The sequence below is a fragment of the Adelges cooleyi genome, unplaced genomic scaffold, assembly GCF_023614345.1.
Source record: "Adelges cooleyi isolate 19-005CV unplaced genomic scaffold, UGA_ACOO_1.1 ACOO_flye_CR_arks_rails_tigmint_CR_PRNA_376, whole genome shotgun sequence".
NCBI lineage: Eukaryota > Metazoa > Arthropoda > Insecta > Hemiptera > Adelgidae > Adelges > Adelges cooleyi.
In genome coordinates, this window is record NW_026096053.1 from 7,830,972 (window position 1) to 7,843,703 (window position 12,732).

A 12,732-nucleotide genomic window follows, 5' to 3' on the forward strand; every position below is an offset into this window, starting at 1 on the left:
AAATTCGTCTAATTTTCAAGATGTTCAGAATTTGTAATAAGTAATAACCGATATCTCAAAATTTGATTTTTGCAACAATATGTCCTTTTTCGCCTCACTATTACTGAATTTTATTTGAGAGGGAGAATGGATTGAGGAAATTAATTAACACAGGGAATGGGAGAGGGATTTAGGAGAATGTTAAAATTTTGAGATCTTAACATCTTAATTAAGATATATATATATATATTAAAAATATAAAACAAAGAAAAAAACAATTAATTTTTAACACACTTTTATTTAAATAATCAATTGACAATGCTTAGTATGGATTTTTATTGCCAACTCAATACCTAAGTACTATTTATACGTGTTATGTTCTACACGGAAAATACTTACTAATGTTAATATGATTATAATTTTAATATCTATATTAGGTATTTAAAATGTTAAGTTAATTTCATACTATATTATAATATGCACAATCATACGTTTATCTATTATTCTCTACACATTTGTTTTATGTATGCTAACAGGAAATACACATAGGCTTTTCAGCTTTAAAAAAACATATACTGTGGCGTACTAGTGCAGGAATTTATGTTATCACATTTCACAAAAATAAATAAGCGTTAAACGCAATTCATTTAATATTAAGTAGATACCTACCAAAATGTATGTACACGAATGAAGGATGCCGCTAAAAACATAAAATATAAACTTTGTTAACAATTGAAATAAATTGGTATAATATTTAATCTATACCCGATATCACAAAATCGACATCATAACAAGTAGCCTTATAAGAAATAGAATAACATTCAGCTAACACAATAATAATATGCATATTTTTATACAAATAGTTAAACTTAAATAAATCAACTTAGTTAGCACAAAGTTATGGTTTATAATAATGTGCGAATTCTATAAGTTAAAACATAAATTATAACAATACTCACACAGTAAAAATATAATATTTAAAAAAAACTTGCGATACTTAATTAATGTTGTGAAATATTTTAAACCATATTTTGGCAGGAAATAAAATATTTAAAACGCAAATGTTTTAAAAAAATTATCCTTTTAGCAAAATAAAACAATTTAAACGGTAATCAATTATTATTGAAACATCTGAGTTATTGGTTTTTGCTGATTGGTATTTGATTTACTGCCAAATTATGATTTTAAACTATGTTTATAACAATAAAAAATATTTGAACAATTATTATGAAATAATATATTTTTTAAATCATTTTTGCTGATTGGGTTGATCATAAGCCCCATTATGGTTATTTGCACGATTAAATTGCAAGGAAACTCCATTTATTTGCTAAGCCCAGTCATAAACATCACAACTCTGATTATTATTAGATGATTTAACAATGAATTTAACAAAATTAAGGGTTTAAAATTGTCATACATATTTTTATATTTTAGCTTTTAAAGGCCGGCACCCTCCAATAGGGTATTATACACTACATTCTGTAATTTGGGCTTTTCGCCCGTTTAATTATTATTAAAATAAAATATAGTGTAGGTAATATTTTAGATTCAACAACGTTTTTTTCCTATATTTTCAATTTTCTAAAAAAAAACCTTTTAACTCTTAACTGATGGTCGTAAGTAATGATTATCTCAATGATAATAACCGTTTTCCGCATGCTCTTCATTGTCTATTATCGGTTTTCGGTCATCGTCGGTTTTTGTCTTCTTCCTGGATTTATTGATAGCGCCCCAACGCGTCTTGCCTGCTTCCGATGTCGACAGCAACACAGAATACGAAGTAACGTCGTTTTCCTTGCTGTGATGAATTCCGTACAAGAAGTAAATCAACAAACCTAAGAAAACACTAGGGTTAATAAGTGCGCTTACAATGCACAGGTTCAGTTAAAGCCGACCAAGGATTTACATAACTGTTGATCGAACTAATGGAAGAAAGGACAGAGACACATCTAATTATTGTAGTCAAATAGAAGCTAAAACTATATGCGGTGAAATATAATGACTGAGCTGACTGTTAACCATACGATGGATTAGACCTTGATGTGTCAGAAATGGAGATACTTCGCATAACGCTAGAGGATAAACCAACACTAGTAATTAATGTAAAAGTATCTAAAAATCCCTATCCATCTCTAGTAGTTTTAAGTTAAAGTTAGAAATTTTTGGTACACATCTTGTAGCAATGATTTACGCTCTGCTTTATAACGCCCGTGGAGATTATTATAAAACCCAATATGAAACTCATACTTTTATACTTGATTAATTTTGCCGTGGTTTATTTACCCGATTGTCTTTAGATAAACCATTATTTTTTATTAATACTCACCTATAACCATCCATATCAAGAATCGTATCCACGTTAACAAATTGAGATTGGTCATCAATACCACGTTGCACATAATGCTCATTGACGGTATGAGAGGCACATGTGGCACCATGAATGGCAATTCTATGGAGTTTTGTTCGTGCGCCTCGATAAACACAATGCCTGCAACGTCGTAGACATTATGTTGTATTATACAAATATCGGAGCTATCGCTCTTGAACTATTTCGGTTATAAGTGTTAATAAGTATTATTATTATTATTGCTACTCACACGTGAGCAAATTGACGGTCAACACGGTCAGTACTACTGCGTCCATCCAGTTAATGCGTTGTACGTCGAACCAGTATTGAAAGTAAACGCAAAGCACGACGGTAGAAAAGGTAAACCAAGCTATGGACACGGATACAGCGTAGCCGGGTTCGAAGTGACCGAGTACTGGCTCCAAAAACTTATACGACGGTTTTAGTTGTCCTCCCATGTCCATCTCGAACGACTGTGCAAGACATAATATAAATTTACAAAAACATAGCTGTAATTTTACGTTGAAGACTCACGTCTGCTTGCGACGTGGGTAGTTCCAAGAGGCTGCTAGAGTCGCGCACCAGCCCACGATTGCTGGGTCGGTATCGCAATATGACCACGGATGCGCTGACAATAGTGTACGCGAGCAATGTTCCAATAGACATGAACTCGACCAATTTTTCCAAGTCGAAAAACAGAGCGATTAGAGCGCACAAGAATGCAGATATGGCCAAATTGACGATGGGAACCTGTGTGAAAAACAACGCATTTAAAACCATTCAATTCACATGACAGAGGTGGACTAGGTGTACCTGAGTTTTTTTATTGACTTTGGCCAAGAATTTAAAAATTAACCCGTCGTCGGCCATTGCGTAAATACACCTGGGCAACGAGTACAGCGAGCCGAACAAGGTAGTGGTCATGCCACACAGCGCACCCACCGATACTAAGTACTTGATCCATTGCAGGTCCAACATCGCAAAGGCAGCGGGAAAAGCGGCATCTGGCTTGATGGCCCAGTAAGGTACCAAAAAAGTCAATGCCCCGCTGACCAATACGTAACCTTTAAGTACACAGAAACCATACAAATTAAAACTCAAGCCAGTTTCGAGACTGAAGCTTAAAAGAAAGCGAAATTGTGGCTCTCCTTAACCTTTTGTTTCTTTAGGCTAAAACCATAAGATTAAAAGAGTTTCTTCAGTCCTCGTGACTGGAACTTAGTAAGAACCGTTCAATGCTAAAAAGATAATTTAAGATCACCCTCAGGATAGTTGATAGGGAATAAGGATGCTGATTTCTTCACAATGTGTGCATCGTCCAGTGTGTACTATCGTTTTACTATAATTACCCGTGCAAACGACGCTCATGGCGATGATGGTAGCTACAGGTATAGAATAGGCCGGGTCTTTAGCTTCTTCGCCGGACGTGGCTATACTGTCGAAACCTACATAGGCATAGAAACAAGTGGCTGCACCAGCTATCACTCCGGTAGTACCGTACGGCATGAATCCGCCTTCGCCCAGCCAGTTGTAACTGTTACCATAATAATAACCAGCGCCCACGATGACGGTCATAACTCCCAGATTGATGAGGGTCAGGAAACTGTTCATGTACGAAGACATTTTGACTCCGACTCCTGTAACACAGTAAACCAAATATGACCATTTAAATCTGTAACTTGACAGTGGTGCAATTCTCTTCAAATTTTTAAGACCTATATTATAGAACTAATGAGCATTTTTTTAGAGTATAATTGGTATAATGATGAGGCTTCAGATGACTCATGAGAAGCTTAGCTTCCTTAGCCTCCCCTTAATTGCACCACTGGACTTGAATAAAGAACAGCCTGTAGCCATGTCAATTTTCCAACAAAATGAGTTTTGTATCTAGTTTAATCAAATATTATTACTATGCTTATCACAAAAAAAAAAAAATACTGTGTATATTTTTTCAGTACTCGACTTCCAAAAGTGGCATAGGCCCCTCTCGATCCAATGTTAAACATTATATTCTCCATTAACCATATTATATATGTAATCTTGGTATCTGTGCACCTCTCGTGTTCAAAGCTAGTTGTATAGTTACCCAAGATGCATGCGTGAAGCAGACACACGAAGAAAGCAAACACATCCGGATATTTTCCCAGCAAAGTTTCGTGTAGTTCACCAAGCACGGATACCGTTGTGTTGCGGATCACGTTGTCGAACATTGAATCGAAAAATCCGCTCCAGGCACGTGCGACCGAAGCAGCCCCTATAAAACAATATAAAATAAGCCTGCGCTGTACGATCAACCATCATAGCTGTTAATCAGCTGTCACGTGTTATGGTAAGTAGTATATAGATAATATCTCGTGTTGGTAGAATTAACTTTGTTTAATATTCTTTCATAAACGTTGTACGGAACAAAATGATTGACCCCATTTTTTAGTCCAAGGATTAATCAATATTTCTTTGTAAATAATTCCATAGGTGGCTTAGAAATATACCAGAAAAATAGACCATAAACAAAATTACGATAAATTATTAAAATAGAAACTATAAGGTAACACGAAACGTCTCTGAAATAGACACAACGAATAAACTAGATTACACAAATCATTTTTGTATTATAATAATACGTTGTGCATACCAAAAACCTAAGTCCTGACACCTAACCTACTAGTTAGGTACGCGTAAAAATACGCAGATGGAATAATTAGACCAATTGCTTTGTTTAATCGTTTTTAAGCACACATAAAATAAATGTTGTTGTTACAACAATTTTTGTATTGTAATTGTTGTATACACTATAGTCGCCTTAATAAAAAAATGTAATTTATCAGAATAATGTTATTTTTGTATTTTTTACTCCAATGCGAATTATGTTTACAGAAGAATGTATAAAAACAACTAAAGCTACTAAAACTAATCAAGTTATTTTCATTTTTCTATCCAGCATTAAAATACAAATTTATTTTAAAATAAAATTTATCGAAAAGAGGTGACTATTTAAATTTAATATTAGTAAAAAGTATAGAATAAGATAAAAAAATAAAAAATTGCATGATATCTAGGCAATTATTATTTCATATATAAAACATTTTTGTGAAAATTATTTGTGTAAAGCTTAAATGTTGTAAACGGAATACTTGAAAACATGAATCCGGTATGGTCTAGTGGCTAGGATACCTGGCTTTCACCCAGGAGGCTCGGGTTCGATTCCCGGTACCGGAAAAATTTTTTTCCATCTATCTTTTTTTAAAAATATTTTTGTTTTGCGTTTACGGTTAAGTTGGACGTTATTCGATTACAACGCCAGCTTGTACATGTTAGTATTAACCTTTAAATACTTAAGTAACTGTATATCGTTGATATTCTGTTTTTCTGGTAAGAAGGGAAGTTAATAATACGTTTACATTGAATATGTTTTGTTAGGGTCATGGAAGTATTTCTAGTCATTGTTGCGGTCGTGATCAAATATCGTCATGAAATAGGGAGGTAAAAAATATGGGTACACGAGAATCTGTAGAAATACATCCCGAAACACATTATGAATAAAAACGTTTAACCGACAGAAATTAATAATTTTTTTAAAAATAATATGTATGAAGCTTTTTTCAAAAATGCCAAAATTAGCAAAATGTTTGATAGCGATAAGAGTAGTCCGGTTATGTGTGTATTCATATCTAGAAAAGTAAAAGTTTTTTGCTTTTATTCTTTGTACAATAATGTATAACCTCTAAACGTAAGGCGAATTACCCTTAATTCCATAGGTCGTTTTCAGATTTGCACCCGAAAACGTGCCAAAGGTAAAATTGATCCCGATAAAAACTTCGAATATTTAAGCAAAGCTGTTGACGCTGGTTGCGGCAATCTTTCATAACATTAATTTTATAAAACTACAGAAGGTAAATAAAATATGCATTGTCATATTACATGGTCGTAGGTACGAGAAAAATTAAGGTAGGTACATTATTATTAAATATAGTAGTAAAGTAGGTATCGTATTTTATTTTTTTATCACATTTACTAACAATGACCAACGACTATGTTAAAACCACGACAATCACGGCACTCTTTAAAATAATTAGACTTTTATTGGTAAATATATTTACCAATCATGTGTTCAAGTATGATGTTCCATCCTATGACGAAAGCCCAAAATTCGCCAACGCTAACGTAAGTGTATACATAAGCTGAACCTGCTTTGGGAATACGAGTACCAAACTCAGCGTAGCACAAAGCCGCCAGCATGGACGCTGCGCCTGCCAACATGAACGACAGGATGATGGCAGGTCCTGCCATTTCCTTCGCAACAGTACCGATGAGTACATAAATGCCAGCTCCTACCATATGGCCGATACCTGGAGGCAAGAAAAAATAATAGCAATTCAATTAAAAAAAAAATTGTTTATAAAAATATTATTCTGTGGTTACCACCCAAAAAATGGCTTTTAATCAGAGTGAATCGAACGAACACCCGAGTTGGGAACAAGTTGATAAAACAATAAATACAAATTAGAACAAATCGACTAACGTGTTAATTGAAATACAAAGATAGAAAATACTTGACGACGGATAACAAGTAAATGTATTAGGTATTATTCAGATATAAATGTGTTTGTTTTATTCGGGTACAAAAGCATTATAGTAGGAAATTATTAGTATAGTTAGTAGGAAAAATCAGAATCGTGTACTTCATAACTTGGTTTACAGGTAATGTCGGAGTGCATAATTGGTGGTAGGAACTGATCATATAGATAATCTAAATGTTACAATAATAGTCTCTAAGAAAAAAAGAATTAACGATTCCTTATCGAGTGAAAATTTTCTTTTAACTCGCGGAATATTTTCCGCTATAATTTAATTAGGATACCATGGCGGTTTTAATTTTCTTTTATTGGAGTTTCGCAGAATATCAAGGGAAAATATGCGTTTATTAATAAATAACCTATTACCCAACAGGGTTATGTCGAATGTGGTCAGGCATCGTTTCAGCGGCGTTTCGATGGCTTGAGTTCCGATATCCAGTACTTTTGTCCGAGACATTTTTTCGGAGAACCCGCTGAAAACATGACTCAAAATTTTGTGTCTCGAACCAGGCATTTTGACGAGCTAAAGAGACGACCTGCAAAGAGAAAATCAAATGAAGTTTTTAAATTATTGATTTGAAACTTATACTACAATATTGTAAAGGTAGTTGTTATCATTTATTATACTACTACTATAATAATATCATATTACTATAACATAAAACGCCAACCTTAATATGTTATCACCCTAGGAGAACGCACCACCGGCAATTGTAAATAAAGTTATATAAATTAGCATAACAATTGTATAGTAGTAAATACATTTCGATGGGGTCTAATGTGAATATTGTTATTGGGCCCCCACCCAGAGAGGGTGTGTTAGTTAATAAATGGCATCGGAAAACCGGTAAGAAGTAATTCTCACCATTGCCGCCCCCCCCCCCCCCGATATTCTACGGATTCAGGTGAAAAAATAAATAAAGGACGTAATACTACATCTCGGTTGCATTTGTTATTCGAGCAATAGACTTAATGTATTTGCAATTCATTTTTGTTTCATTTAAACCGCAAATGAATTTAGTGCTGTCGAAATCTGTCTTACATATTTTCTACTACTTACGAGTAATGAGCATATTACATACCTACTGTGAATACGCCCCTGATTTAAATTCTTACAAATCAAATCACGTTCTTTGAGCAATTAAACGTTATATACAGCATAATAAACGAATAAATACATTTATTAACAAGAAAAACAAACACGGTTATGTTCAGATTAATTTTACTCGATCGAGTGTTTAGAATTAATTCCGGGGTCAACCAGTACATAGTGGGCGCAATTTAATTATTTTTGAAAGGTTAAAATAATTATACAGTTTTACTGAAAGCTAGCATTCACTCGGTTGATTAAAACACAATAATATTCATAATCTCGTTCGACAGTTAATTATAAGTCTTAGTGTAACCTGGAACATGTAAAGAACGATTAAATCAGGCATTATCATGTATTTGATGCCATGGTATACATTTAGATAGACTAATCAAATATGAAAAACGTATAATTAAATTTTACATACTAGGTTCTCAAGTATTATTATTATTATTATATTTTTACGTGGAGTTATTGTCGTTAGGCAATTTAAGTTGGTATAAGCCTAATTTTTCGATTATAACCTAACCTATGTATAACAACAAGATAAAATGTACATAATTTGCATAAATGAATAATAAACACTAATTTACTTCACAAGATTCCACTATTTAATACCAAAAACGTATTGCACAAACAACAAACGTGGCTATACAATTATGTATATGTTTTATTTAAATTCTGTATGATTTTTTTTGAACATAAAAATTGTGTTTTTATTTTTGTTTTTTTTTTTACTTCCTTTGCACTTAAAAAAAAAAGTTCGATTCATATGATTGTTGATAATTTTAGTAACATTTATATATTAAAATAAAATATTACATGCCTTTTCAAAAAATCATTTTCGATTTGAATGTATTGAAAACGTCCAATAAAGTTTTAAAAGTAAATAATAATGTCACTGTTCTTTATAAAATGCATTCATATGAAACTTCTTAAAACATAAGTTTAAGAGTAGTACAACTTTGATTAATTAATAGCAAAATGGAAACACGTTCGAAACTGGTATCTATTATAAAACAAGTTTTTATTCTGTAACAAAGAGATATTTAAGTGTAGATACGGCCTAGCCATCCGTCCCGTCTTCGGGTCCACTAATTTAACCCTATCGACTGTCGTTTCAGCCTAGCCTAGCCAACTAACCACGCAGACACGTTACAATTCATTCAAATATTAACAACTATTATAAACAAATCAGTCATCACTTTGAGCACATTTGAGATTACGTTTCCGTTGTCTAATCAGTTATAGCTTACTAAAACAATGACATTTTGTATGTAGAGCTTCTTATGTATATTATCTAAAAATAAGAAAATAAAATAAAACGTTTTTCAAGTTTAAAATCTGAAAAGTTATTTATTTCATAAGGTAACATGATCGCTTGTAGTAGTTTTATTTACTTAACAAGAGTGGAATAAAAATCATAATTTAAATATATTCGTATGGGCAATGTTCAATAGTTTTTTCAATATCTCTTTCAAAAATTGATGATATATTAAAAAACAATTGCAGATAAAAAAGGACTTATTGTCAATATTGTGTAACCGAAAACTTTTTTAAAATAAAAAACCTTTGTTTCTCATGACTCAAACTTGAGTGAATGGCGATGAAGTTACTAGAAATTATTTTGAATCAATTATATTGACGTAACAGTACTCAGTAGTCCTGTATTTTTGCGTGCTCAATTGGAAGGTTCTGCCTGTCGGCGTTGAACAAAATAAAGTTTTAAAAAACTTACCATATTGTAACATACACGGAAAAATGTATAGCTGGGATAACCATTAATTATGGTTGTCCTAACCATAATTTATGGTTAATATAGGGACACAATACATTTTTAGTTGGGAGTACTAAACCAAAATAGTTAACTATGAATAGTTGGATCAACTATATATTATGGTTGGATTGACTAGATATTTTAGTTGCATCTACCTAATGCCAACTACATAATAAGGTTGGATTGTAAAAATAATCAAAGCCAAATGAAAAAATTCAAAAAAATATCGTAGGTGGTCAAGATTTGCACCAGAGTCTCGAACCCTCGCCTACTATAACGCCTATATTCTAGTTCCCAAGCCTTAACCTACCTCACCACCGCCTAAATGCTATTGCGGAACGGGGTTTGGGGTATTTAAGAGGTAGTGTAAAACATATTATTTTGTCAAATGTATGAAACGGCGGCAGGCGGCAGCGGATGCGGTCGCAGCCACCAGCCGCCGCCTCCCGCCACAGCCGCCTGTATCTAAATATATATATTTAACAAATAAAAATATAGTTAACCCAACTAAATATTTTGTTAATCCAACTATTCAAAAACAAGTAAACTATTTTGGTATTTCCAACCATTTACTATAACCGAATTATTATTTCCCGTGTAGGTAGGCCGTATGCATATGTTCTAGTGTGCTGCATTAACGCGGACACGAGAGAAAACGTTTGTTAGAAAATGTATTAAAAAATTGCAAGCACGTAAATGTTTATCGGTATTCCTAGTATTTACTATAACTATTTTGTAGTTTAAAAGTGCAGTCTACTCACTGAATATACTTTGTGTACCGACGAGACAACAATAACGTTACAGAAGACGGGCAAACGTATTGACGGCGAAACGCATTTTAATTTTATTCCAACTCTGTTGGGTCGATCTAAGTATCGCACTTTTGGCGATAATTTTTATTATACTGGCCGGCTATGTTTGTTATGCGACACTTTTGTCGTTGCAAAGAAGCGTACGAAACGGCGGCACAAATACACAAGTCTGTATAATATGGGAAAAGTGAAAAATCGATTAGGCAACGCCAACCCGGGGCCGAGGCTCGTGTCGTCTATGCGCCGCCGCACAAATACGGTTGTTTTATCAATTATTATATTTCTATTTGGCGGAACTATCAGCTGATATAGAAGACCGCAACCCCTTTTTTTACTCCATGTAAAATAGGTTAGGTCAAGATCTAAACATGTTAAAAACGCGGCACACTGCACGGTAAAGTATCCCAATGATTAATGATAATTATATTGACTCAGGACGTGGCTCTTTTACGAGTGATCCTCCTCGAACTCAACAACCAAAAAAAAAAATACTTGTAAAACGATTTACATATTTTTGAGCAGCCCGTTAATGACATTGACCCGATGCGTAGATTAAGTTAATATTCTCACATTTAATGATGTTTGATGATACGGATGTTTATTTTTAAAGTATTTTACATAAGTTTAATGTGTAAAATCAAATAAATTAACTAAGTACCTCCTCGACGTGTCGTTGAGACCCAATTTATTCGATCGCTAAATGGTTAATGACGAATGTTATTAAGTGTTATAAATAAATAAACAGTTTAAAACATCTTAGTGGAGTGATAGATGATCTCGGCGGTTAAGCTCAAAATTTAAGTATAGTTTAAAAAAAAATACTAGAATAATTATAATTCTATAATATACTGTAGACTCTATTTTTTATTTTATAAATTAACGTCAATCGGCTTTTTTTAAGAGTAAACACAGATATATATAATATATATTTATATACAAATACAAATTACAATAAACTAAAACAAATACAGCAACAAAACCAGAATGTTATTTATAAATAACAATTGACTATTGTCCTTTTATGGAACTACACGAGCACATTGGGAATATTTTGGCTTAGAAATTGATTAGCAGTTACATTAAGATAGTCAAAAATAAGCCCAAGTTCTATAGCACATCAGAGCTTGTATTTTAGTTATCCGTCTATATCAGCTCTAGAGTCTATTTTTATTATTTTATTACTTACTATAATTTTCTAATGACATGAATATTGATAGTAAATTTACTCGTTAAAAATTTTAACTAATTTACCATTGTTTAATTTTAACTATTAACGATTCAATAAAACAACAAAAATATGTTCATGTATTTAAAAACAATTAAAAAACAACTTGTTGTTTCGCCTATATTAGGAAAGTTAAGAGTAAACTTGTAATTACTATTTGGCTTTGTGTGACATTTCCAAGTATTTGTAAACGATATAATACATTTTAATTAACTTCCACGAAAAAAAACCTTAAGTATTTTCTTGTGTTGAAGCTTTAAAAGGTGTAAAGTTTGTTAGATATTCTCTTTTGAACTTTATTTGAGTTACACCATATTCTTATAAAAACTTATTTATACTTATTATACAAATAATAATAATAATACATTTAAAAGTAATAAATCAAATTTAGTTAAAATATTTGTATAAATATTGTATATAAATTTTGAGTTTAAGGTGTTAAAAATGTGTTTTGAGTTTAAGAATTTAAATATTTATTTTGAGTTAAATTCATTTTTATATACCTTCTTTGTAAGAAATATCAATGGAAATATTTTACTATGTTTTTTATGCTATAATTTAATGAGTAAAAACTTTAAATAAGAAAAGCCAGTTTTTTTAGAAAACTACATGCAAAAGCAATAATTACGTGTTTCGAACCTACACGAACCTACCTAACCAAACCAACAAATCAAAATCAATCAACATCCGAGGCAATGAAAAAAAAAAGTACATATAAATATTATAATATTCTGACGTCACATTGATATATAGACTAAATTATTCATTATAAAAAATAGATAAAAATAACAAGTTTATTTTTAAAATTTATTTTAACTTCTTATTACTTTAAATTTGAAACGTCTACCTACTTAATTATTTATTTGAACAGTAAAACAAATGTTTAATTGGAAGTAGGACTTCCTTACATTATATATTTATGAAA

General features: G+C 32.0%; 2 protein-coding genes and 1 non-coding gene across 3 annotated transcripts in view; 1 reads left to right on the plus strand and 2 right to left on the minus strand.

The window, feature by feature from the left end:
* The window catches only part of LOC126840179 (basigin), a 151,191-nt gene that overhangs the window by 38,249 nt on the left and 100,210 nt on the right, over nucleotides 1-12,732 (minus strand). The gene's annotated exons all lie outside the window — the stretch shown is intronic.
* Nucleotides 1,567-10,764, minus strand: LOC126840177 (cationic amino acid transporter 4). Its single transcript, XM_050575751.1, has 10 exons — nucleotides 10,532-10,764; nucleotides 7,270-7,439; nucleotides 6,427-6,675; nucleotides 4,416-4,583; nucleotides 3,679-3,966; nucleotides 3,143-3,393; nucleotides 2,864-3,079; nucleotides 2,580-2,802; nucleotides 2,309-2,470; nucleotides 1,567-1,817 (listed from the first exon to the last, which is right to left on the minus strand). The coding sequence occupies exons 2-10, from the start codon at nucleotides 7,415-7,417 to the stop codon at nucleotides 1,615-1,617; spliced, it is 1,908 nt and encodes a 635-aa protein (XP_050431708.1). The 5' UTR covers nucleotides 7,418-7,439; nucleotides 10,532-10,764; the 3' UTR covers nucleotides 1,567-1,614.
* On the plus strand, nucleotides 5,474-5,545 carry Trnae-uuc (transfer RNA glutamic acid (anticodon UUC)). The gene has a single exon. It is a non-coding gene; the product is annotated as a tRNA-Glu (tRNA).

What these genes read in the sequence shown, in the direction of transcription:
- LOC126840177 (XM_050575751.1), bottom strand. Translation starts at nt 7,417, where the DNA reads ATGCCTGGTTCGAGACACAAAATTTTGAGTCATGTTTTCAGCGGGTTC. An exon ending in TACCCACGTCGCAAGCAGAC is followed by an intron (nt 2,803 to 2,863) that starts GTGAGTCTTCAA and finishes TGTCTTGCACAG; the next exon opens with TCGTTCGAGATGGACATGGG. An exon ending in GACCGTCAATTTGCTCACGT is followed by an intron (nt 2,471 to 2,579) that starts GTGAGTAGCAAT and finishes ACGACGTTGCAG; the next exon opens with GCATTGTGTTTATCGAGGCG.